The 26,302-nt window shown below is 53.8% G+C and overlaps 1 protein-coding gene across 14 annotated transcripts in view; it reads right to left on the minus strand.

Annotated features, from left to right (window-relative positions):
* The window catches only part of Espn (espin), a 34,365-nt gene that overhangs the window by 6,597 nt on the left and 1,466 nt on the right, over nucleotides 1-26,302 (minus strand). For 2 of the 14 annotated variants that reach the window (XM_087550881.1, XM_087550880.1), the window contains exons 2-11: nucleotides 24,055-24,248; nucleotides 12,146-12,332; nucleotides 11,847-12,029; nucleotides 11,540-11,671; nucleotides 8,466-8,667; nucleotides 6,985-7,250; nucleotides 3,963-4,190; nucleotides 3,680-3,872; nucleotides 1,326-1,471; nucleotides 987-1,250 (exon numbers count right to left, since the gene is read on the minus strand). In XM_087550881.1, the coding sequence (XP_087407007.1) occupies nucleotides 987-1,250; nucleotides 1,326-1,471; nucleotides 3,680-3,872; nucleotides 3,963-4,190; nucleotides 6,985-7,250; nucleotides 8,466-8,667; nucleotides 11,540-11,671; nucleotides 11,847-12,029; nucleotides 12,146-12,332; nucleotides 24,055-24,248 (1,995 nt within the window). Of the gene's footprint in view, nucleotides 1-986; nucleotides 1,472-1,686; nucleotides 1,857-2,551; nucleotides 2,579-3,679; nucleotides 4,191-5,808; nucleotides 5,857-6,984; nucleotides 7,251-8,465; nucleotides 8,668-11,539; nucleotides 11,672-11,846; nucleotides 12,030-12,145; nucleotides 12,333-24,054; nucleotides 24,249-26,302 lie in introns of those variants that run through there. The other 12 variants (XM_087550882.1, NM_019622.2, XM_087550879.1 and 9 more) reach the window with 11 other exon arrangements.

The raw sequence follows: 26,302 nt of genomic DNA on the forward strand, positions 1-26,302 counted from the left end.
CGCCCCCAGCATGCTCAGGGGCCTAATCCCTTCCAGGCAGCTATCCCAAACCTGTATCCTGACTCACCCTTGTCACCCCACATTCCAACAACACCCCAGAGACACATCCGCTGTGACTTCCTGACCAACCCATCCTCCCTGCCACCTTCCTCCTCACCCCACACCCTCCGTAATCTGCTCTTGTGTGTCTCCCATTCCCATCTCACCCTGGGCTACTACATCACCAACCTCTACCCTGTCACCACCCCTGACCCATAACTGTCAACTGGTTGAGTGGTGCCTCAGTCTGCTGTGTCCCTGATCAACCCAGTGTCTCATAAAGCTCAATTGTCTGTGACCCCAAGTTGACCCTCTCATATCTAGGGACACTTACTTGCTTGTACACACACACACACACACACACACACACACACACACACACCCCTCCACAGCAACCTTGATAGTAGACTTTGGTACATCCATTGTGAACCCTCTGAGGACACAACCTCGGTACAGTACATGGCCGTCAGGGAACATTTGTTGGATGACCAAATCATCTTACAGATGTGGGGATTAAGATGAAGCAAATCTCAGCGGCAGCAGCAGCTGGAGAGTGACCAGGACCAGGACGGAGCTCAAGTCAATCTGGATGCAAAGAAGGCCTCTTTGGACCACTCCGTGTGGATCCACTCAGGACATTGTCAGAAACGCAGAATCTCAGTCTTTGACCCCAAACACACACTATACTCTTTTTAACACGGCCCCTAGTGACCGGAAGGCACGTTAGAGTTTGATAAACACTGACAGCTCGCTCCCAAGGGACCGATAAAGGTAGGAGGACTGAGACCAGTATATATGCAGGGTAGCCTATATTCCTGCTTTTCTCCAAGGTTAATGGGCTTTGCTGGAGGTCAAAGGGTCCACAAAGGATGACAGGTGACCTGGGAAACAGGCTGTAGGCTTAGTGTGCAGACCCCAGGGCTTTCTAGGAAGCCCTGCCCACCCACCTTCCTCCGCTGCTCCTCTTCCTCCTGCATTTTCTGCTGCAGCTTCCGGACCATCACCTGGCGCTTCCACTCCGGGATGGGCCGGCCCTGCTCATCAAGTGTGGGGATGAGGGCCTCCACATCCAGATGCACTCCTGGTGCTAGGGTGGCAGGTGGTGCCGGTACTATGCTGCCATTGAGCAGTGGCTGAGGCCCAGAGGCTGGTGGGGTGGGGCTCCGGGCCCGAGATGGCCCAGGTGACACCGCAGGCTGTGGTGACTCAGGCTGCCGGGAGAAGCGGTAGGGCTGAGCACTGGGCAGGCACTGGGAGCCCGGGCGGGGCACCCGTCCAGTGCCTACCTGGGAGGCTGGCTGCCCGCTGCCTGAGAACACTGTTGTCAGCCCCTTGCTCTGCGGTGTTGGTTTCAGACTCTTGCCTGCTTTTATTTCAGCCAGCAACTCCGAGTTGTCACCCGTTGGGGACATCATGTTGAAAGATTTGGTGCCTGCCCACAGGAGAAGAAGCACTCAGTGGAGGGAAGGGTACCATTCGTATTTCCCTCCTGCCCCCAAGGCCCCCTCTCCAAGCCAGATGGGTGGGGCCCACCTTTGGGCCCAGAGGAAGCTCTCCGGATCCTGGGATATCAAAAGTAGCTTCCAGGGCCCCCAAAGGTGGGCCATCAGTTCCCAGTCCATGGTGACCCCACCAGGTCTTACTCACTGGGCATTCGGCCCCCACGTAGAGGCCCCTGGGAGTTCATGGTGGCTCTCGGGCCAGCCCTGGGGACTCCAGCAGATGTCTGCCCACCATCGACTGCCCAGCTCCAGAGCTCGGACCCAGCTAGCCACCCAACCTTTGTCCCAGGTTTCTTGGCTCAGCCCCACTAGGGCGGAGTCTCCCTACGGCTCTCTCCCTTCATCAGCAAAGCCAGTGACCCTTGGACTGAGCCAGCTGGAGCCTCCAAGGCCATAAGACTCAGGACTCTGGAGTGCCAGTGCCACCCAGCTGGACCCTCCCTGGCCCCACACCCACAGACAGACAGCAGACATACTGACTGCAAGCGGAGCATACATTTATGGCAAAGCACCGCATGGCCCTAGGGGACCTTGGAAGGAGGAGCTTACTGAGGACATGGGAGAGGGCACAGGAAGAAGGGCAAGGCCAAAGGCATGCAAATACCTGGGCAGAGTTTGCATTTTCCAGCAGGGCTGGCGGAGGTGGATGGATGGTGGAGGAGTACTAGGGGAGGGAAGGCTTTGGCCCCCAAGATCTGGGCAGGAATAAAGTTATACTAGAGGCCCTTAGATACCAGGGCTGGTGAACCAGAGCACATCCCAAAGAGAAGGATAGCCAGCCGCTGGCCAGTTCATTCACTTAAGCAAAACCGGAAGCCAGACACTAGATGCTGTGATGCTGTGGGTGGGTGTTCGGGGGTATCAGGTCCTCTCACCTGCTGGCCCCTAGCAAGCCCTTTCCTCAGTCCCAGGCCCATCTGCCTCGTTTTTCTGGGCAAGCCACCTCCCCCAGCCCACGCCTCAGCCTCAGCCGCGAGCCCGCCAGCCAGCCAGCCGGCGCAGCTACTCACTCTTCCTGTGTCTCAGGATTCTCACTTCTAGGAACGGAGAGGAGAGAATTGACAGAGAAGTTAGAGGAAGGAGGGGGGCTGGGGTGAATCAGGGACAGCAAGAGGGCCAGGGAGGGCAGAGGGGGGAGAAGAGGGGTGGAGCTCTCCTGCCCTTGTGACCCTGGCTCAGGCCACTCTGGGGCCCCACAAGGGTGGTCCATCCAGACCTCTAAGGGAGGCCATCTTGTCACTGGGGTTGACTGGAGCAGACAGAGTCTATTTTCCTTTTGTCCCTAGTATGGTCTGTAGAGGAAGGAGAGTTCTGTCAAGTTGGGGATAGACTGAGGAGGGTTTTCCAGAGGCTCAGCCAGGAGCCGGCATGTTACCACAGACTCCATAGGAGCTGCTCTGGGCCGGGTCAGAGAAATGAAGCTTGGGTTGGAACTATCGAGCATGATTTCTGCACTGTGCCCTGCCGCACTGGGATGCAGGATCCCTGGCAGAAAGCAGCGTCCAGCAATCCAGGTCTCCGCAGAGATGCGAAGCTCTGAGGTAGAGAGTGTGTCTGGCGTGCTCAAGGGGCGCCCTGGTTTGTCCTTCACAATCACCATCACCACACACACACACACACACACACACACACACACACACACACAGAGCTAAGGAAAGGAAATCGTGATGGGTTGCTGGGACTTAGTCTTCTTAGCCAAGCACAGCTGATCAGTAAGAGTCCGGTCAAGGCTGAGAAAAGCACAGGGGGTGTGCTAAGCTCGAAGGAACAAGAGTTGGAGGTCGGAAAATTGGAGACTAGATGCAGGGTACAGGAAGAAAGGAGCACTCAGTCCCTCCCGCAGGTTGCTCAGAAACATCAGCCACCAGAGCCCCGAGGCTCTCCCTAGCTCAAAAAGAGAAAGCCCAAAGAGGGCAGGTGCCTCGCCAAAAGCCACACTCAGGCCAGTCCTGCCGTGGGACGGAAGCAACTCAAAACTTTTCCTCCCCTTATCATGTACAGGGTAGGGTCTGGAAAAAAAAGAAAAAAGAGTCCGGAAGAAGGACCAGGGACGTCGCAGCTGGGGAGGGGGCGGTCTCTAGTTTCCCTCCCCCTTTGCAGCTGGCGCCGCCCCCACCCCGCATCCCGCCCCTACTCACTGCCAGTAGAAGATGAGGAACGCCGCTGTCCGCAGGCTGCGCCCGCGCCCTCGATGGGCAGAGGTGGGGCGGGTGGCGGCGAACTCAGGGCCTCGGGCAGGGGCGGCGGCGGCGGTGGCGGCGGCAGCTCCCTGGACGCTTTGGAGTCCGCGGAGCAGCCGTTGTGCACGTGGTTCCCGGGGAGCAGCGCCGCCTGCGGGGGAGCAGAGGGGCCAGAGAGTGAGGAGTGTGAGACAGGGTTCGATCCTGTGCAGCCCGCAGGTGCGGGCTGGTGGACACGCACCTCCTCGCTGTGGGCCATGCCCGGGCGTGCGGCCAGCGGCTCCCCCGGGCTGCGGCCCAGCTGGCGGTAGTAGTCCCCCGTGCTGGGCTGTTTACTGAATGAACGCTGTTTGCGGTCGGAGTCCTGCCTGCGCAGTCCGGTGTTGTGCCTGAGCAGCAGCTCCGAATCCTGCCTGAGCAGCCCGGAATCCTGCCTGCGTAGCCCCGAGTAGCCGTCGCCGGAGCTCGGCTGAGGGAAGACAGTGGCGGATGATGCTCTTGGCCCGGATGCCCCCTGCGTCTTCCTCCCCGCTCTTTGCCTGGGGGGCTCGCAGCCAGGGGCCGTCGGGGGGCGCAGCTGGCCGCGTCCCTGGCCCCCCCAGTTCTCCGTGCAGGATGGGGCAGGGGGCGAGGGGACCTTGGTGAAAGGAATGGCTGACAGGGAGGGGTCTGGGTTAGGGCCAAGGGCACAGGGGCCCTTACTGAGGCCAGAAGGGGCGGACCCAAGGGCGGGGTGGCCCAGCCTGGACGCCAGGGGGAGCCTACCCTGGAACAGTTCCCACTTAGCCCGCCCCGAGGGCTCGGCTGCGCCCTACTAGCTGCTCCACCAGCCGCTGGTGAGCGCACGAGGAGCTTAGAAGGCTTTCTGTCGGGGGTCGCGGCCTGGAGGGGCCCCTGTCTAGAGCTGGTACCCAGGGTCGCTTCTGCTTGTTCATGGGGCCCACAGCCTAGGGCTGCTCCTACCTGCGACTGTTCCGGTGGCCCCCGCTGTGCACCTGGCGGCGGGGGCGGCACGGACCCGACACCTGCGTTACCTGATCCTTCCTCTCAGGTTACAGCCCGGCCCGCACGCTGCCCGCCTATGAGCTCAGTCGGCCTGACATCACCCAGGGTCCGCCAATCCCAGGCTTAACCCCTAAGCAGGCAGGGATGTCACGGAGCCCCACTGCACTGCCACCAGCCAGGGGCGGCTCCGCCCCCTGCACTTCGTTTCCCACTAGTACCCTACCTTCATCCTCCCCGCCCTCAGCCATTTGCCCGGACCGCAAGAGGGCCTTGACCTCGGACAGTGAAACTACTCATTTTTGTCCACCCACCCCTCCATTCCAGGTCGCGCCCTGGCCTTTCCCTCCCGCATCTGGAACCCATCGCTATCCATGTAAACGACACCACACCGGGGCCCAGGCCTCAAGTTTCAAGTGTGGCCGGGTGGGCTCGGGTGACAAAACTACTCGCTCCGTTGCTCCCCGCTAAGGTCTGTTGCACTGGGCGAGGGAGAAGAGGTGGTGTGGCCAAAGACCAAATGACCAGGTGGGGGCTGTCCCTGACCCAGACTCATGCTCCTGCATCTCTGTTGTGGTCTCAGACCCCCGTCCCCACTGGAAAAGGTTCACGTGACAGGAAACACGACACGCCGGATTTGTTTTCTGGGTCAGCCAGCCCCTTCACTAGAACCACAGAGGTGTACAGCCCTCAACCCAGTTCTAACCGACAGTTTAGTCACCCATGCCTGAGGGGGCAAGGGACAGCAAGTGCACACAAAGGGCCCTTTGTGGAGCCTATTAGCGCCTGCACTTCTGCACGAACACACCACAGAGGGGAGTGGGGAAGTCCTGGCACTCAGGCCCAGTGAAGGGGAGTGGGCAGGGTTTGGGGGCAAGTCCCATATGCTGTACCAGGCTTTAAAAGCAGGACGGCTTCCACCATTCTACAATTTCTGTCGGGCTTTCTTTCTCCCCTCCAGATTTGAAAAAAAAAAAAAAATTGAGCTTGGTACACGGAAGGGCAGTAAAAGGATGGTATGGAGTCCCTGTGAAGGCTGCCCCTCCCAGGCCGCCTCCGCCCCATGGCCTTGTGACCTGGCTCACCTGTGCAAACTGATCGTTCGGCTCCACCTTGGGGTGGCATGCCTTGGACTGGGGAGAGAATTGCAAGGTCTGGGCTCTGGCAAGACTTGATGGGTTTGCCACCCTACATACACCTAGTCACCTGTAGTCATGAGTTGCCCCCTCATCTCTCCCTCTGATGACCCTGCTCTCACATCTGACCCTCCTCTGCTCCCTAGCAAAAGTCCAAAGGCCTTGGGTATTCTGGTCTCTCACACTGATCTACCCCTTCCAAAGGGTTTCCTTCTTCTTACATAGATGCTCCTCTTCCGCCCACCCAGGGGTTAGGGAGTGGGAGGGGAGTTAGCATTGGAGAAAACCTTTTTCCTACCCTGGGGAAAGGAAGGGCTAGCCTCAGCCTCTACTCCCCTAGCCACCCTGCCAGCAGCAGATAGCAGACTCCTCTAGTGCTCAACGTCATCACCCACTGTCTGGCCCTCACCTTCACCCATCACGTTAATCAATCTTCCAGAGTGCCTCACCCAAGGAAGAAACTTCAAGCATCACTTTCCTTACCTTCTGTTCTTTTGTTTGGTTTGGCTTTTGGAGAGGGTCTGTCCTCTGTGTAGCCCTGGCTGCCCTGGAACTCACTCTGTAGAGAAGGCTGGCCTTGCCTCTACCTCCCCCAGATGAAAGGCGCGTGCACCATCACAGCCTGGCTCAAGTGTCCTTCTTACTGTGCTCTTCTCTGCCTGAGCCCTGCCCTGGAAGTGTTCACCACATCTGAATGCCTTTTCTGCTAACTCCACGATGGCCCTGACACTCTGTGGTGGGCGTGGCACAGCTCCTCACTGGGCCTGACTATCTGGGTCTATGTTCTTTCAACCTCGACTCCTCATAAGAATGGTGACTCTGGGGTTGGGGATTTGGCTCAGTGGTAGAGCGCTTGCCTAGCAAGCGCAAGGCCCTGGGTTCAGTCCCCAGCTCCAAAAAAAAAAAAAAAAAAAAAAAAGAGAATGGTGACTCTGTCCCCGACACCATCTCCAACCGTCAGCCCTGAGTTCTCAGGGACCTTGCTAGGACCCTCAGCTCTCAAGCTTGCCCTGAGCCCAGGAAGCCCCATTTATGACTGCAAGTCAACCAGGCCAGCTCCCCATTGGCCCAGTGCCCAGTCCATCCAGACCTCCTGCTAGCCACCAGGGCCAACATTCTACCTACCTCCTTCTTGAGGGAGTCCACCTCCACGTGGCGGAGTTTGTTCTTGGTCTGCATGTAAATGTTATCCAAATGCAGCCCCACAGGGGGATTGGGAGCTGGGTAGCCTGGTGGAGGTGGGGGCAGCTGTGTGCCTGGGGGTGGTGGTGGAGGGAAGCTTGGTGGTGGCGGTGGTGGTAGAGATGAAGGCTTCCCTTGCTTGCTCCGAGGCTCTGGGTTCAGCATGTCCATGTAGCTCTGTAAGTCTGAGGATCTGGCACCTGGAACCCCTCAGGTGGCAAGGCAGAAGAACAGACAGAAGTTTGCTGAGCCTACCCAAGACCCAAGCTGTCTCAGCTGCAAACAGTTTATCCAGTGGCAGCCTATTAGCTTAGTGTGGCTTGCTGTGGCCTCCAAAGTAGGCAGGAGGGTGATGCTGTTGGGTTTCAAGGGGACACTTTAGGAAGTTTTGGGTTCCAGGGCCTTGTGGAGGAGGACCGCTTGGCAGGGGTCTGGCAGGACCGGGAGTCAGGATGGCTACACTCAGTCAGTTCTGCAGGCCACCTGGTGGTGGGAAGAAACACTGCAGGCGGTGGGACTGCTGTTCAGGGTGTGGTCAATGCGTACACATAGGGCTAGCGCTGTGTGAGGGCTTTTGTTATGTCTTTTTTTTTTTTTTTCGGAGCTGGGGACCGAACCCAGGGCCTTGCGCTTGCTAGGCAAGCGCTCTACCACTGAGCTAAATCCCCAACCCCGTTATGTGTGTCTTTAACCCCGTGTTTACGTGTGTCTGTGTTGGACTGGGTGACTTTGGGTGTGGGTGTCCATGTTTGTCATGGGGAACCAGAGGGCTTCGGTCTGTGTGACCTAGGTGTATGTACGGGTATTACCTGCATAAGTATGCATGTGTGCTTGTGTTGATCAGTGAGTCATGTGTTGGGCCCGTGCGGGGTTTTGTGGCAGGGAGCATAACTCACATGTGTCCCCTCTCCATGTTAAGGGATTGACTGGGGGGCTGGAGAGATGGCTCAGTGGTTAAGAGCACTGACTGCTCTTCCAGAGGTCCTGAGTTCAATTCCCAGCAACCACATGGTGGTTCACAACCATCTGTAAAGAGATCCGATGCCCTCTTCTGGTGTGTGTGAAGACAGCTACAGTATATATATATATATATATATATATATATATATATATATATATATATATATATATATATATATATAAGATTTTATCTATTTTATGCATGCGAGTACACTGTAGCTGTCTTCAGACACACCAGAGGAGGGCATCAGACCCCATTACAGATGGTTGTGAGCCACCATGTGGTTGCTGGGAATCGAACTCATGACCTCTGGAAGAGCAGTCGGGTGCTCTAACCACTGAGCCATCTCTCCAGCCCGATAAATCTTTTTTTAAAAAGGACATTAACTGGCACAGACAGACAGAATGGCCCCGTGCTTCGACTTGTGTCTCCACTCTTCCTCCTCTTCCTACCATCCACTCACCTCGAGTAGAGCGCTGACCCTTGCTGCTGGAATGGCTGGAGGAGCAGGAGTCATAGTTGGAGAGGGTGCTGGTGGGTGAGCCAAGGTCAAAGTTCGGCGGCTGGACCGACATGGTGGTGTTGGGTGAAGACATGCCTGAGTCCGGCTGCTTTGCCTCCAGGTCCATGGATGGATCCCGGGACAGGACTCGGTGTTCCAAGCTCTGAGGGAAAAGGAGGGAAGTTTTGGGCTCCAGGGGCCTGTGGGGATAACCTCCAGGACTCCTATCATGAGCCCTCACTGAGCAGCCTGCCTAGACACTTCCTGGTTTCGGGCACCATTTCTGCATGTTCTTAGAACAGGAGTCAAGAGCAGAAGCTCCCAGTTGCACCACATCAGGCCTCAGAGAAACTCCCACCTAGCTCTCCTCATGCTCAGGAAAGTGGACACATGGATCCTGATGTTCAGGACCCTTGGGAAGGAGGGTCTAGCCTGTATCCCAAAGGAATGCAGCCCTGCACCTGCTTCTCCCCTCTAATCAGAAGGCAGAAGGCCTTGGCTCCTATGCATCTGTGGGCAAAGGACCCCGGGGGCTGTACTGCAGGAAGAGGAAGAATATACTCGACTGACTTCCACTGCCTGGCTGCAACCTAACTTCCTTGACCTACCAGCTGCCTACCTAGAGCCAGTGCACCTCCTGATGGTGCTGGGAGGAAAGGCTGAGCCCTAGATGGGATGTGCTAGCCCAGGCTGTCACCTTCCTCCCACCGGCTGGGCCTCTGAGTGCAGGCCTGCCCCTCCCACTCGCTCAGAGCAGGTCAGGGCTAGGGGCCAACTTACATTACCCATGATGTCCCTGCTACCGGCAAGCCTGCTCCTCCTCCTCCTCTGTAGCCTCCTGCCCAAGGATACTCCTCCCTGCCCCTTGCCCCTCCCTGCCTGAGAAGTGTCACAGGCCCCCTGGGAGAGGGGAGCAGGCTGGCACCAGGTAACGGATCAGCAGCCCTGCTTATTGGCTCTGTAATTAGTGTTTGCCTTTTCTGGGCCAGCTACCTCGGTGACTTGGATCTGTCATTGCTGCTGCCGGGCCTGCCTGGGCAAGGGGGGCAAATTCTGCTGCCTACCCCGTTCACTTCAAGGAGTCCAGGCCCTGTTGCCTACTTTGTGAAGGAAAGTGGGACCCCAGAAGATGGCTTGGCATGGCAGGGAGAGACAACCTGCAGGTGCTTTTTTCTTGACGGGCACTAGGTGGCAGCATTGAGACCCAGCCTTAACATCCGTAGGCTACAGAGGCTGGGACGCGGGGCATACACAGGCTTTGCAGCCTGGAACAAAATCTTTAGTTTCCCGTCCTCTACTGTGCCATGGGATTATGAGCATTATGTATTGGTATTTTCTGCACCTGAGTTGTAAGTGCCCGTCCGTTAGTGGGAATAGCGGTATTTGCAAAGGTGTTGAAAACTGGTGAAAATTGGTGTGGCACCTAGCACATGCCTTAATTGTGAAGTGCCAATCAAACGGCAAAGATGGACTAGGTCACACCTGTGGCGCACAGGCCAGAGAGCCTACCAGCGTCAGAATTCAACAGTGGCTTATGGCTGAGTCAGCATCAGAAGCTGGAGCCCAGTAGGCTCTCAGGAGGTGTTAGAGGGTCGCGGGGGTGGGGGGAGCGGCACTGGGGCTACACACTTGCAGCCTGAGAACAAAGATACTCAGTACTGGGGTTGGGGATTTAGCTCAGTGGTAGAGCGCTTGCCTAGGAAGCGCAAGGCCCTGGGTTCGGTCCCCAGAAAAAAAAGGAACCAAAAAAAAAAAAAAAAAAAGATACTCAGTACTACTGGTCCAGATAGAGACCTCTCAGCATCCGCCCCCCTGTACTCCCCATGATGGGGCTGTACGCTCCTTTACTCTGGGAGGCCCTCTCTGGAAGTTCATTTCCTAGCCTTTCAGCCTGCTTGACCCCTAGGCCCTACTGTACTGTTCCGATCCCCAACCAGGATCACCCCCTCATGCTAGCAAACAGAGCAAGCCCATTGGCCTTCTCTCCTCCATCTTTTCTCATGGCTGGGCTAGACGCTGGAGATAGCATCTGATGGGGGCTGTGAGACCCATCCTTTCCCTCTTCCTCTGCTGCCCCAAAGTGGGCATTGAATTATCTAGGACAGGGCCCTGGACTTGGGGAGACCTACACCTGAGCCTGAGTCTTACTGGGTCATCTTGTGGCTTTGTAAAGTACATAATAAAAACAATTTACAAGCATATATCCTTTTCTGGTTATGAGTTAACTACAAAGTGAGCAGATGTGTACTAGTCAAGACAGGTGGCTCCTGTCAGGGGCTACGGTACGTAGCTGTAATCCTAGCTATTTAGAAGGCTGCAGAGGAGAGGCACAAGTTTGAAGCCAGCCTGGGCAAATTAGCAGCGTCTTACTTATCTCAAAGTCAGTTTAAAAGGCAGATGGAGAGAGACCTGGAAGTGTAGCTTAATGGTGCATCACTTGCCTAGCACTCCCAAGGCCCTAGGTTCAACCCTCAGCACTGAAGCAGAGAGAGAGAGAGAGAGAGAGAGAGAGAGAGAGAGAGAGAGAGAGAATAGCTCATAGTCACTGGATTCTATCATTTACTGGGAGTGTGGAGAGTCACTTTAAGTTTACCCATCTGTGAAATGGAACCACGACCACACCCTACAAGAGTGGTTCTGTAAGATTTTTTTTTTTTTTTGGTTCTTTTTTTCGGAGCTGGGGACCGAACCCAGGGCCTTGCGCTTCCTAGGTAAGCGCTCTACCACTGAGCTAAATCCCCAGCCCAAGATTTAAGTCAGATAATACATGTGGGTGGGTGAAAGGTCAACTTGGCAGGCTGTGTTTGGCCTCTGGCTGTCCTCAAGCCCCACGGCAATTTTGAATCTCAAATGGTGCCTCAGGCAAGTGGCTTCACATCCCTGCACTTCAGCTTTCTTCTTGGTAAAAGGGCATGACTCTTTCTTTTTTTCTTTTTTTTTTTTTCGGAGCTGGGGACCGAACATGGCATGACTCTTATTCTTGGGGTTAAATGGTGAGATGGGATAACTCCACACCAGCCCTTTCTGGGTCATACCAGGGTTTGCACCGTACGTAGGTAGCGGGAGCAGTGGGTGTGGCCATTGAAATCAGCCAGGTCCGCAGCCGTATACCCATCGTGGTCGCGGACGTCCAGCCCCGCACCATTCACCGCGAGGATCTGGCAGCACTGTAGGGGGGCGGAGCATGCAGAGCTGGGTCCCTCGGCCTCCCTCGGGCACTCCAGAGAAGCTGCAAGGACAGCGCGCGGCCGCCAGAGGGCGACTGCAAACCCAGTCCCAGGCCCCGCCCCGCCCACGCCCCTCGCCCACTTTCCAGCCCCGCCCCGCTCGGGCCGCCCAGACCTCCAGTTCCCCGTTCTCAGCAGCATCATGCAGCGGGGTCCCGCCCCACAGGTCCTGGGAGATCTCTGCGCCGTGCAGCAGGAGCCAGCTGAGCACTTTGGTGTGGCCGCGGCTGGCTGCAAAGTGCATGGCTGTGGCGCCGTCGTGGTCCTGCTCCGAAAAGCTCACGTCCGCAAAGCTCACCTGTAGTGGGGCGGGGAAAAGGGCGGGGCTTGCTCTGGGCTCCTCCTGGCCCCGCCTCGGCCCCATCAGGCCCCGCCCATTCCCGGCACTATCCCACCCGGTGGTCCACAGCTCACCAGCCACACCAGGACTGGGTTGTGGCCCATCTGCGCCGCGGCATGCAGGGGGGTCATGCCGTCTTGGGCGCGCAGGTGCGGATCTGCACTGCACTCCTGCACAAGGTACTTCGTCACTTCCAGGTGGCCCTCCTGGCACGCCAGGTACAGGGGCGTGGCACCGTTGTTGGTTTGGGCATTCACTCCCCTGCGAATAGGCAACACCCAGCGTGGGCTCTAGATGCCCACTGCACTCTCGTCAAAAGCCTCCTTCCACCCTAGACTGTCTCTGTGGAGTGCTGAAAGAGGGCAGGTGACAAGAGGATTTGTCACAGGTTGTCCTTGAGTTCTTTGGCACAACCGTACACTGCTGTTTCTAAGAGTGCCTCTCCACTCTCCTCCACCCCTCCTTATTTTTATTTTATTTTATTTTACTGTATTTTTCAGACGAGGTCTTTTTATGTAGCCCTTGCTGGTCTTCACAATGAAGACCAGGTTGGCCTCGAACTCACAAAGATCTGCTTGCCTCTGACTCTTTTTTTTTTTTTTTTTTTTTCCGGAGCTGGGGACCGAACTCAGGGCCTTGTGCTTGCTAGGCAAGCGCTCTACCACTGAGCTAAATCCCCAACCCCTTGCCTCTGACTCTTAAGTGTTGGTATTAAAAGCAGGCATCAAAGGGGTTGGGGATTTAGCTCAGCGGTAGAGCACTTGCCTAGCAAGTGCAAGGCCCTAGGTTCAATCCCCAGCTCCGAAAAAAAAGGAAAGAAAAGAAAAAAAAAAAAAGCAGGCATCAACATGCCCAACTAAAATTTATTTTACATTATAGTTATATTTACTTACCTTTTTATTGATTTTATTTTTTTCCTCTTACTGAAAATAGACTCTTTTACTGTAAGTTATTTATTTGTGTGTGTGTGTGTGTGTGTGTGTGTATGTGTGTGTGTGTGTGTGTGTGTGTGGTGTCATGGCACAAGGCAGTCAGAGGACAGCTTTGGGAAGTCAATTGGTTCTCTCCTTCAACCATGTTGTTCCTGGTGACGGAACTTCGGGCATCACCCTTAGCTGCAAACACAGCAAACACCTTTACCCTTGGCACTGTCTCACAAGCCTTAGACCCACCTTTTAGTTGGTCTCTATAAGGACATGATTACCTGGTTTCTTCTACCTTCTCAGCCACAGTAGCTATCACTGTGTGCCCCAACACTTGCTGTCTGAACTCCGCCTTCCTCAGGTGTCTCCCCATTTGGAATGGCCCACTCATTCCTTCTAAAGACTCAGAACGGGGTTGGGGATTTAGCTCAGTGGTAGAGCGCTTGCCTAGCAAGCGCAAGGCCCTGGGTTCGGTCCCCAGCTCAAAAAAAAAATAGTAATAGCATTAATAATAATAATAATAATAATGTTATACCAATATTTCCACAAAATACAAATCAAACCAAATAAACTGTTTATTTAAAAAAAAAAGACTCAGAACACACCCCTCCTCCCTGAAACCTTGTCCTTTCTCTCTCACACCCTCTGGAGGCCCCTCCCACCTTGGGCCATTTCCTTTGGTAGCCTGGTATGTTCGGTTGGCTATAACTGTTACTGGCCTGCGCCTCCCCGAGGAAACTGATTTCCTAGAAGGCAGGGCTGGAGGTTTCCAACTAAAATACAGCATCCCCAATTAAATCTGAATGTCAGATGGACATCAAGTGGTATTCTAGTGTTTGCCCAGTACTGCACCCTGGGTTTCACACTGGATGATGCTTTAATGATGTGCATGTATCTGTGTGTGGGTTTGTGTATAGGAATACAGGTGCCCTGGGAAGCCAGAGGTATAAAATGGCCGTAGGGTGGGAATCCCAGGTGGTTTTGAAACTCAAACTTGGGTCCTCTGCAACAGTAGCAAGCGCTCTTAGCTACTGAGCTATCTCTCCAACACCCTGAGCAGCCTCAGATTTACTATATATTGGGCATTTATCTCAGAGTATGGTGCTAACAGGTATATCATTCATTTTAATTAATTAATTAATTAATTCTTAGTTTTTGTTTTTGTTTTTTGTTTTGTATATTTGTTTTGTTTTTTAAAGCAGGGTTTCTCTTTGTAGCCTTGGCTGTCCTGGAACCTTCTCTGTTTGTGGATGAGGCTGACCTCAGACCCAGAGACTCACCCACCTTTGCCTTCTGAGTGCTGGGATTAAAGGCATGTTCCACCATGCCTCTTTTTAATTTTTAATAACTTTTTAAAAAAGATTTATTTCATGTATGTGAGTACACTGTAGCTGTTATCAGACACACCAGAAGGTGGTGCCAGATTCCCACTACAGATGGTTGTGAGCCACCATGTGGTTGCTGGGAATTGAACTCAGGACCTCTGGAAGAGCAGCCAGTGCTCTTAACCACTGAACCATCTCTCCAGCCCTTTTTTTTTTTTTTTTTTTTTTGGTTCTTTTTTTTCGGAGCTGGGGACCGAACCCAGGGCCTTGCGCTTCCTAGGTAAGCGCTCTACCACTGAGCTAAATCCCCAGCCTCTCCAGCCCTTCTTAATGTTTTAAAAGATTTATTTATTCTACCTTATGTGTATGAATGCTTCGCCTGTGTGTACGTGTGTGCACCAAAGAGGTCAAAAGAGGGTGCTTGGGCTGGAGAGATGGCTCAGAGGTTAAGAGCATTGACTGCTCTTCCAGAGGTCCTGAGTTCAATTCCCAGTGACCACATGGTGGCTCACAACCATCTGTAATGGGATCTGACGCCCTCTTCTGGTGCGCCTGAAGACATCTACAGTGTAGTTATGTATAATAAATAAATAAATCTTAAAAAAAAAAAAAAGAGGGCGCTTTCTGAAACTGGAGTTACAGATTGTTGTGAACCTTTATCTGGATGCCGGGAATCAAACTTGGGTACTTCAATAGAGCAGCCAGTGATCTTAAACACTGAGCCACCTCTCCAGTTCGGATAAGTCCTGTTGTTATTCCCACTTCAGAGAATAGTAAATGGGATAGGAACACACAGGTATCTGTGGGATGCACGCCTGTGGAATGTGCCCCACCGTAGGCACACAGATAGTGAAGTGGGGAGAGCAGGTGGGACCTGGGCTCCGTGGTCCTCATTATGGTCTAGCTTTGGATAATTACTAGTCCTTATCCTTGCTTTCCCAGCTCAGCCCTGGTACCCCACTTGGGTACCAGGAACCCAGCCCCACAGGTGAGATGCAATCCAAGAGTACTGAATCCGCCTTAGCTACTAGGCTGGTACCGGTTTGGACTTTCCAAGGTGCAGTTACCAAGAATGGACACTAGGTGGAGCCATAAGCTACTCCAGACCCATCACCTGCCCATTCAGGTCTGTATACTCAAGCTGGGGGATGGGGGGTGGGGTGGGGTGGGTGGGGGGTAGGGTGTCCATCCTGATACTCTGTGATTAGCCCTGACATCACAGGGCTCTCCAGCCTCTCTCTCCGTAGCTAAGAATCCAGAGCGTCAGACTCATCAAGCCCCTCCCTCATCCATCCAATGGCGTGCATGTCCCTCCTCCGCTACCTGGCTAATGCACCATCCCCTTTGTCACTGCAACATGATTTAGGTCCTTGCTCCTGCCGTGGCAAGCATGCCTTCTTCTCCTTACCCACCATCCTCCCAGCAGCCCCGCTTCTCAACCTACATCCCTGACCCCAAAGCCTCTCTCCTAGGTTGTATACCGCGCCCCTCCCCCCACCCCTTGGTTCCCATTTCTTGTCTCTCCTGACTCCTTGGTGTGGTCATCCTTCCCTGACCCTGACACAAGGCTGTCGCTTGGTAATATCACATTGAATCTGGCTCTTTAGATGTCTGGGGGCAAATAGGTACCACGGCATGTTATCCCCAGCACGTCACCCATGTCAAGAGCAAAGTGAAGTCTGGGGATGTAGTCGGCATTACAATGCCTTCCTACATATGAAATGTTCTGGGTTTCCAGACTCAGCAACACACTCGTGCACACTCACACGCGCGTGCACGCTCACACGCGCCTGCGCTCACACACGTGCACACCAAGCATCCTGGTACACTTCTATCATCCCAGCACTTGGGAGGCTATGACAGGACAATCACCGAGAATTGGACCACATAGGAAAACTCCATATCTAAGAACTTAAACTAAAATGAAATGGAAAATAAAGATCAAAACCATCCAGGCCCTGCCTGGATGACACAGGGCAGGCAGGAGACCCAGCCATCAGCTGCACACCTGTTTTCCAGAACCCCGCTGGCTCATGGCTCCAGCTTACAATCCCAGCAGCATCTTCACCCCCACACACTGGTGTGTCAGGAACAGCCTGCTGAATTTTTCATGACCGACACTCAGCAGCCTGAATTATTCACCCCCACCCCCGTAACCAAGGTACAGTGAGTTCTGGGGTTCTGGGGATTGGAGGACAAAGGGGGTGACCCTTAGGGCTTGCTGGGTTTTCAAGGTAGGAGAAGCAGTTTAAACAACAAAGAAAGCTGGACTCTCTATGAGCCTTGCCCTTCCAGCACCTTCTAGTTGGCAGGTAGCCACCATTTAGGAGTATCCAGCTACCTAAAAGGAACTAGGCATTGGAACCCACTTCCTCCCGACAGCTGCTGGCTGCCACTCCCAGCAGAGGCTTGGCACCCATCATCACCTGCCCTCAAGGCTTCTATTGAGGAGTGGGAGGCTCAGGGCGTGGGGCACCTCTGCTGATGGCCCTGAGAAAGGGTGCAGCAGTTCTCATCTTGCTTGGTATAGAGGTGAGAGAAATGCAGGCTCCCTCAGATTCACTGAAGAAAAATCACAAAGCTATGGATAGGCATAAAGAAAGAGCTCAGTATGGTCTACATAGCAAGTTCAGGGCCAGCAAAAGCTACATAGACAGACCCTCTCTTAATTTTCAAAAATGATTATTGACTGATAACCGCTACTTTTAATGCAAGAGTTACTTCATTACCAAGCCTAGCAATTACCAAGTTTCACACCCTTCCCCCATCCAATCCTTCTTATGGTCTTGAGGGTGGATTTTAACACTGTTCCCCTTTCTCTTTTTCTTTTTTCTTTTCTTTTTTTTTTTTTCCCCCGGAGCTGGGGACTGAACCCAGGGCTTTGCGCTTGCTAGGCAAGCGCTCTACCACTGAGCTAAATCCCCAACCCCTTGTTCCCCTTTCTCAAATGAGGACACAAAGGCCAGGAGCGCTAAGATCATTTGATACAAAGTAGACAAAACTATGATGTGAGGCCCAGTTAGAGAGAGAGAGAGAGAGAGAGAGAGAGAGAGAGAGAGAGAGAGAGAGCGCAGCTGCAGCTATGCTGTGTCCACACCTTTCTTACCTGTCTGTCTGTTGGTCTGTCTGTCTCCCTCTGCACATAGGCCTCTACCCTCCTCTCAGGAACCCCTTTACTAATGAACTCAGGTATGCATGGGCCGGGGAGCAGACAAGGGCCAAGGAGAACCAGGTTCAAGTGCCACCTCCCTCAAGCTGGGACACAGTGTCCCTTTCTGAATTCTCAGACCCATGGTTGGGATGATGCTCCTTCTTTGTCTGACAGGATGAGCCAGGGCCAGTGGGGCAGGCAGCAGGTTAGTCTACTTGTTCTGTGTGTGTGTGTGTGTGTGTGTGTGTGTGTGTGTGTTCGTGCCTGGCTCTCCTAGCCCCTAGACTCCACTCATCACTATTCCCCAGTCACCGTAAGACCCCAGGACAGGACCCTTTGCCCTCTCCAGGCTCAGTTTCCTCTTCGGGTAAGAGAGTGCCGCTCTCCAACATCTCATAAGCTTCTGTGGGTCAACCTTAAAGCAGCTTGTGAAGTGTCTTCTGGGGGAGGGGGTGCTGGGTCTCACATAGCCATTGTCTAGTTAAAACCTCTCCTGACTGGCTGAGCACTACTCACAGGAGGGTGAGCACCCTTCCCAGCACCTGCTCCTTGGCCACCCACAGGTTCATTTGTGCACAGAACAGCTTCTGAAACTCTAAATGTTCCCATCCCACCTCCAGGTCAGCCATGTTGGGAAAGGACAAGCTCTCGAGAGATGGTTTCACACACTCCAGGTTGAACATAGCCAAGGATAGCCCTTGAACTTTTAATCCTGTAGGCCTAGACTACCACTCTGTTTATATGGTTCTGGGGATGCAATACAGGGCTTTAACATTCAACCACTGAACCATGCTAAGACTCCCTATTTAAAGATTTATTATTTTTATTTTCTGTGTATGTGTGAGAGCCCAAATGTTTGTATGCACACCACATACATGCAGGTACCCACAAGGGCAGAAGAGGGCACCAGATACACTGGAATTTGAACTACGGGTGGTTGTGAGCCATCATGTGGAGGCTGGGAACCGAACTCAGGTCCTCTGCAAAAGCAGCCAGTGCTCTTAACCACTGAGCCATCTCTCCAGCTCCACTACTCCCTCTCCTTCTGGACCCTAAACTCTGGAGTTTGAAAATGCTACTCCAAAATTCCCTGCTGCTCTGAGCAATGACCTTAGAGCATAAGTGGTTTGTGGTTTTCCTCCTGGGCAATAAGATGTGATTTGAACAAAGAAGCTATTCTGTCAGAAGAGGGAGTGTTAGTCTATTTCTGAAGGCTTCTGAGAAATCTGTTCTAATTTATGCCAGCGTACAGCTAGGGCTACCACAAAAAAAACAAGGAGTGATCAGTCAGGCTTTGGTCAAAGGGTAAAATTTCTTACTCTTCTGCTGCCAGGAACATCTGCCCTGAGGAGGTCAGGAAGAGTCTTTACATACAAATGTTTGTCAATCACAACTCCAATTTATGCTAAGAGCTTGGCCCAGAGAGGGGGAAAAAAAACCACAGACTTGTTTTTTTTTTTTTTTTTTTTTTTTCGGAGCTGGGGACCGAACCCAGGGCCTTGCGCTTCCTAGGTAAGCGCTCTACCACTGAGCTAAATCCCCAGCCCCAAAGATTTATTTATTTTATGAATATGAGTACACTATATCCGTTTTCAGACACACTAGAAAAAGGGCATCGGATCCCATTACAGATGGTTGTGAGCCACCATGTGGTTGCTGGGAATTGAACTCAAGACCTCTGGAAGAGCAGTCGGTGCTCTTAACCTCTGAGCCATCTCTCCAGCCCCCACAGACTTGTTTTAAGGAAGGTACTAGACCAGTTCACTGGTGTCCTGGTCCACCAGCAAGCCTGGCTCAACTTCATTGTCAGGTTAACTAGACTTAGAATCACCCGGGAGACACCTCTGGGCGAGATGTGAGGACGGTTACAGAGAGGTTTAGCTGAGATGGGAAGTGACCCTATGATCTGGGGTCCTGAGTTGTTGGAAATTGGAAGAAAGTGGGGAACCAGCTGAGCACCACATTCAACTCTCTGTTTCCTGACTGTGGACATGTCACCTCAGGTTCCTACTGACTTGCTTGCCTCCCCCCTCCCTCCTCAGTAATGGACTATATCTCCTCTTAAACTACAGGTCAAATCCTTCTGCTAGTTGCTTTTGTTAGTAGTTTGTCACAGCAACGGAAACAATGTATGCACCTGTGACATTTCCAGCACTTTCAACTCTCCCAACCTCCACGAGATTCTCAACTCTGATGCCGCCAGCCGCGGCCACGCCCCAACAGCTGGGGCGGGATTTCCTGCCATGGCCACGCCCTCACTGCGAGCTCTGCCATGGCCACGCCCTCTTTTTTTTTTTTTTTCTTTTCTTTTTTTTCGGAGCTGGGGACCGAACCCAGGGCCTTGCCCTTGCTAGGCAAGTGCTCTACCACTGAGCTAAATCCCCAACCCCATGGCCACGCCCTCTTAGCAGAGCTCTGCGCTGCTGATCCCCTTACTGGGGTATCTTCAGGAGAGGCCTTTCCTGTCTCCTCAACTTAAAGGACACCCCATGGCCTCCTACCAAACAGTCCAGTTTTACTGCGTGGCACGTATCTCCCTTGTATTCTTCTCTTGTTCGTTTGTTTAGTTCGTTCCGTGAACATACATGCTTAGGACAGACCTGCAAACCGATATACTTGTGAATGGAAGAGTTCTGAACAAGCTGGGAGAACTGTAGATCCCCAGTGCTGGTGGGCTGGGCAAAGAGTTTACACCTATTTGGTGAGTGTATATGTATGAAGAAGCAGCCAGGCCAGGAGCTCTGTGCCCACCATGGCCTCCGCCTCTCAGGTAGAGTGGGTCCACTTGCCGAGTGGGCACAGGGAGATGAAGACGAGAAGTTCCATCTAAAGGCACAGGCAGTAACTTGTCACCAGGCATAGACCCAGGATTCCAGACTCATCAATCAGCAAACAAAGGCCCAACTGTGGCGTGGCAGGCACTGGGCCCACTCGGTGAGGAAGATAAGCCTGTAGCTTCATTAGTCATGGAGTTGGATAGAAAGAAAACACACAGACATGTAGGACAGTGTCCAAAGATGATAAGGGCCCAGGAGCCTGAGAGAAAGACCTCAGATACTTTCCCTCTCTCCAGTCTTAAAGCTCAAAGTCAGGGTGAAGCCCAGATTCCCCCATCCCACCGCCCAAAGCAGACATGGCAAAGGGAGGGGATGGGGTGGGGGTGGGGCGCTTGGATTCAAGAACGCTGTTGGGCTGGAGAGATGGCTCAGTGGTTAAGAGCACTGAGGTCCTGAGTTCAATTCCCAACAACATGGTGGCTCACAACCATCTGTAATGGGGATCTGATGCCCTCTTCTGGTGTGTCTGAAGACAGCTACAGTGTACTCACATACAAGAAAGAAAGGAAGAGAGAAAGAAAGAAAGAAAGAAAGAAAGAAAGAAAGAAAGAAGGAAAGAAAGAAGGAAAGCAAGCAAGCAAGCAAGCAAGCAAGCAAGCAAAGATGTCTGCCAGCCCTTTGAGCCTTTTTAGTTGCCCCGGGTGGGGCTGCAGACATTATATGTACAGTGAGTTACTTGTGTCCCTGGCCAGGACTGTCAGTCCACCTGTCTCCCTCACTCCCAGGCACAACCTCCAGGACTCCCAGATTAGGGGTCTCCTTTCTGCAGGTACAGTACTCAGAGGAAAACCCTCTTGAGCTGGAGGAGGGGTTCTACAGCAACTTCTGTTTCTGGAAAGATTCAGTCCAGTGAACTGGGGTGGACTAGAGAAAAGAGTACAGTGTGTCCCTGCGAGCTCTGTGCAGTGCCCCAAGGTATAGACCTGTGCTCACCAGGCCCTTCCCAAAGCTGCCCAGCCACGCAGATCCCCTGTGACCTGTCAGCACAAACCCATGGTTACCCAGAGTCTCCCTGGGTAGGATCAAGTTTCCCACAGGTAGGGATGGCACCCTTCCTCCCTCACTGAGGCACCAGAGAGAGCTGAGCCCTTGTGAATAATTTACAATCCTTCACAGCAGGCCTGGGAGCCTGAAGAGAGCAGGGAGCCATAGCTTCAGGGTAGGCTGTGGGGTCCTCTTATTGGACTCTGTAGTCCTGGACAGTCCCACAGCCACGGTCAGAGGTTACATGGGCACACCAGCCCCTGACCCCAGTTCCTAATGTTCCCTCTTGCCTGAGCTCAGCCTGGCATCCATACAAAGGTCCCTCCCTTCTTATCAACCTGGTCACACACCACGGCAGGGATCGGAGCCCAGGTCCTCTGTCTAATTCCCTGAGATTCATGGGGACTTCTGGACGGTCTGGCGGTTCCTCAGAGAGGTCATTTGGCAGAGTCAGCACCAGGGCCCAATCTTACTCAGCACCTGGCATGGCCTGGGAGGGGTCGGGGTATCCAAGGGCTTTAACTCACAAGTGTCACGGCAATGCTGCTGGAGTCTTTCTACACGTGGGAATCTCAGCCCATGATGGAGGATTCTAGGTTTGTCATTAGTGGGCTTCTCACTAAAGTGGAGCCAAGGGGCTAGTAGTTCTCATTAGAACCTGATGAGCAGGCTTGGTGCCCAGAACATTGCCACCAGCCCAGACCTCTAGCTACACTGTGTTTGAAGGAGAGTGATTATAGTATGTGACCTGTCCTCTTAGGAACTCAGTGTCCTGTGCTTAAAAGTGAGGGAGTGTGACGGGCACGTCAGAACCATAGCCTTGGGGCCCAGGACATGCCACAGGTATGGCCTGGCTCCAATCTGAAGGGTCTAACAGGAGTCTGGGCCAAGGCTTTCTAGGGCCGCCGATGGTCAGAGCACACACTCAAAGGTCTCTGGGGCCACTGGCTCTCACATGTCCTTCAGCCCTGCCTTCTGAATATCTTCACCTCAGTGGCCACCAAATGGCTATGGGGAAAAGCCACCCCAGCAGAGCTCCTGTTGGTCCACCCACCCAATGTCAGTCAGGGGAACCCTTGCCGGAAGCCAAACAGACTCATCCTTCCTGTCCAGAGCTAAGGAGACCACGGGTGCCTGCCCTTCAAGGCCTATGTCCACACCAGCATCTGTCTGTCCTGTATGGACACGCTGGCCTCCAGCATGCTCCCTAGTAGACAGTCGGCCTGAGGCAACGTCAGAAATGGATGGGTGGGGGTTGGGGATTTAGCTCAGTGGTAGAGCGCTTGCCTAGGAAGCGCAAGGCCCTGGGTTCGGTCCCCAGCTCCAAAAAAAAGAACCCCCAAAAAAAAAATTAAAAAAAAAAGAAGCCTCCCCACCAGTAGCAGGACTGGGTTGAGAGGCCACAAAACTGGAAGATTCTCCAGAGGTGGCCTGCTCAGGGCTCTGGGGATAGGAGGGCTGCTCTCTCCTTACCTTCTCCCTGCCTAAGTCGGGTCTAGAAGGCGCTGATGACTCATTTCCCTACATACAGTAGTCTCAGAGCTGGGGATGGCCACCTGCTGCAGCCAAGCGAGTGACCTGGCCTGCGTGCCCAGTATACCAAACGCAAGTATAATCAGCAAGGGAGCGGTCATGAGGAGCACCTGCTCGCAGAGTGGGAAGCAGAGGCCGTGGCCCTGATGGGCTGGTTGGAAGGGAGTTGGTTCACTTTGGCTGGATCTGTCTTAGGTCTGGGCCTCTGAACCCCCGATGGCCGCTGACACAGGCACTGATAGAGACTACTGCAGTAGCCTCTAGGTACTCCTCAGAGCTTTAGCCTCTGTACCCAGAGACCCCCCCCCTGAGGGGAAAAGTCCTAACGTCACGTGTGGTATCACAAGCCTGTAATGTCAGCCCCTGGGGAAGAGGTGGGCAGAAAGAGCAAGTATTCTTAGTCTGGGCATGGTAGTCATTCAGGAGGCAGAGGCAGGGTCAGAGGCAGGGGCAGGGGCAGAGGCAGGGGCAGGGGCAGGGGCAGGGGCAGGGGCAGGGGCAGGGGCAGGGGCAGGGGCAGAGGCAGAGGCAGGGGCAGAGGCAGGGGCAGGGGCAGGGGCAGGGGCAGGGGCAGAGGCAGGGGCAGGGGCAGGGGCAGGGGCAGGGGCAGGGGCAGGGGCAGGGGCAGGGGCAGGGGCAGGGGCAGAGGCAGAGGCAGGGGCAGGGGCAGAGGCAGAGGCAGAGGCAGAGGCAGAGGCAGAGGCAGAGGCAGAGGCAGGCAGATCTCTGTGAGTTTGAGGCCACCCTGGTCTGCAGAGTAAGTTCCAGGCCAACCAGGGACATGTCTCACCATAAACAAACCAAAAACCAAATAAAAGAAAGAATACGGAAGGGGCTGGAGAGACGACTCAGTGGTTAAGAGCACTGACTGTTCTTCCAGAGGTCCTGAGTTCAATTCCCAGCAACCACTTGGTGGCTCACAACCATCTGTATTGAGATCAGATGCCCTCTTCTGGCCTGTAGGCATACATGCAGGCAGAAAGCTGTATAATGTATACATAATAAAGAAACAGATACTTTTTTTGGGGGGGGGGAGGAAAAAATATAGATCAGGAATTCAAGGCCCTTTAGTTATAAGCAAGTTTGGGGCCAGCCTGAGCTGCATGAGATCCCATTAAAAAACATCCTGGCCCGGAAGTGGAGCTCCGAGGTGGACTTCTTGCATGTGCAAGGTCCCAGATTTAATCCCCAGCACCGAAACAAAGCAATAACTGGAAAGAAAGTCCTTACTCAGGGTAGTGCCCGACAAGAAGCTTCATGGAGGGGAGATCTCCTTTGGCGGCAGCATAGTGGATAGGCAGGGCGCCCGTGTCTGTGGTGATGGCAGAGTTCGCACCGCCCTGGTACAGCAGCCAGTTCACCACGTCCGGGTGGCCAAAGCGGGCAGCCAGGTGCAGGACCGTGGCACCAGAGTTATCTTTTTCCTGTGGACGAGAGCTACTTAGAACCCTAGAGCCCAAACCCGCTCTTGCCAATGCTCAGCCTACTGCCAGCCTCTCTCAGGAGGGCGGCAAGTCCGTGTGCTTGGGCTAAGTCTAGTTCAGCTGGCTTTTGGGGTGAACTAGATCTTAGGAATTCAGATCCTGCCTCTGTCCTTAGGCAACTCCTGGCTGGCTTTGACCCTCAGGTCGTAGGCAGCAGCCTCATGTAGGTCTCTTGGAGGTCTTCAGGGCGTGATGGACAGTTGCAAGGACACAAGAGGCTTCCAACACAGCAGGATCATAGCAGGAGTCTGGGGACAGTCTGGGCATAGGCCTGTCACCCAGGGAACATTGTGGGGCAGAGCAAGGCCAGGAAGGATGACTAGTGTAGGCTAGCCCACCAGGCTGGCATTAGGATCTCCCTGCTTCCAACCCTTGTTCCTCCTCTTCCTCATTCCCAGGTGTCTCTTGCAAGGGACAGAGGCTTCCACCTCCAATAACCCAACCCCCACACAAGAAGCTGCCCTCCAGTAGATTCCCATGCACATGGCTTCAGAAACAAGCTGTGTTCTTGTGCTGTGGAGGAAGAAGAGATTGCTGGGCACTGGTCAGCAGGGCCTGGGGCAGCCAGCCAATGGCGTAGGTGTGTACCAGACGCAGGCTCCTTGAGAGGCTAGGTAAAACCCCTACAGACACCTTCTGGGTTTGGACCTGTTCTTCATATATACCTACTGTGTCTCTCTTTGGGGAAGGGGCTTCACAGGCAGGGAGAGAAGCTCCCAGTCCCCTCCCCGTCCCACGCCCAGATCTCTGGACTTGGTCTGCTGCATTTGAGATTGGCGTTATTCCAGGACCCCACAACCTGTCTCTCAGTATCGAGCACTCAGACATCAGGGATGGTTGGGATTAGAAAAAAAGTGTGGGGGCTGGAGAGATGGCTCAGCGGTTAAGAGCACCCGACTGCTCTTCCAGAGGTCATGAGTTCAATTCCCAGCAACCACATGGTGGCTCACAACCATCTGTAATGAGATCCGATGCCCTCTTCTGGTGTGTCTGAAGACAGCTACAGTGTACTTATATATAATAAATGAATAAATCTTTAAAAAAAAAAAAAGAAAAAAAGTGTGGAGCATCTGTGAGAGGTGACCGACCAGGAAGTAAGGTCTCTCCTCCTCTCCCTACAGGGAGATATACCACAGAGACACAAGGCATAGAGACTCTGAGGTAAGGGGATCTCAGTAGGAAGACTCCTGATAGGAGAAAGGGATGCAGGGGGTTGGCTTCCCATCCCTCAGGCAGAGGCAGAGAGGATCATGGGACAGAAAGCACTGGCAAGAAGGAACTGAGACGCTGGAGGTCCCCACTGTGTGTTGCAGGTGTGTGTAAGCTTACTCAGTCTGTTCCCCGGAGCTCAGGCATGGGCAACCAGAGGCGGCCTAAGTAAGACCACAGTGATGGAGATCTAGTATCTTAGTTCTTGAAAAAGGCCCTCTCTCTCCACTGGCCTTAGGGATATGGACTCTAGGGCATCCCTGTAGCTCGAGGCTTCTGCATAATGACAGCAGTATGAAGTCAGTGGTCTAAGTTCAAGGTACCATCAGCTGAGTAGACCTTGGGAGCCTCATGTGCTGGGGTCTACAACCTAAGTCGTTTATCTCTGGGCCAGACAGAACCAGAGATGGAGGTCAACTCTCCCAACCGGGCTCTGCCCCCAGCTTCCTGGGAGTAGAGGACAGGACACAAGGTTACTCGCTCCTTCCACCTCCTGCGTGGCGATAAGAGAGGCTTCCGGCCAGTGCTGGGCTTGGAGTCAGGGAGGCAGCTACCTCCCAAGAGAGCCCAAGGAGTGGACCATGTGGCTGCGGGCCACATGGCTAGGGACTCCTGATAACAAGGCCAGGAGATAAGGGAAGGAGAGAATCTCCCAGAAAGATGGGGAGGTGGAGCTTGCCCCCCAAGGACAACAGGTGGGAGCTGTCTTGGATTTTGCTACGCCACTGCAGGCTAGATGGAGACTGGCTCTCTCCCCTGGGTGCAGCTAACCCAGGGGGCTATTT

This window comes from Rattus norvegicus, chromosome 5 (assembly GCF_021556685.1).
Source record: "Rattus norvegicus strain SHRSP/BbbUtx chromosome 5, alternate assembly SHRSP_T2T, whole genome shotgun sequence".
NCBI lineage: Eukaryota > Metazoa > Chordata > Mammalia > Rodentia > Muridae > Rattus > Rattus norvegicus.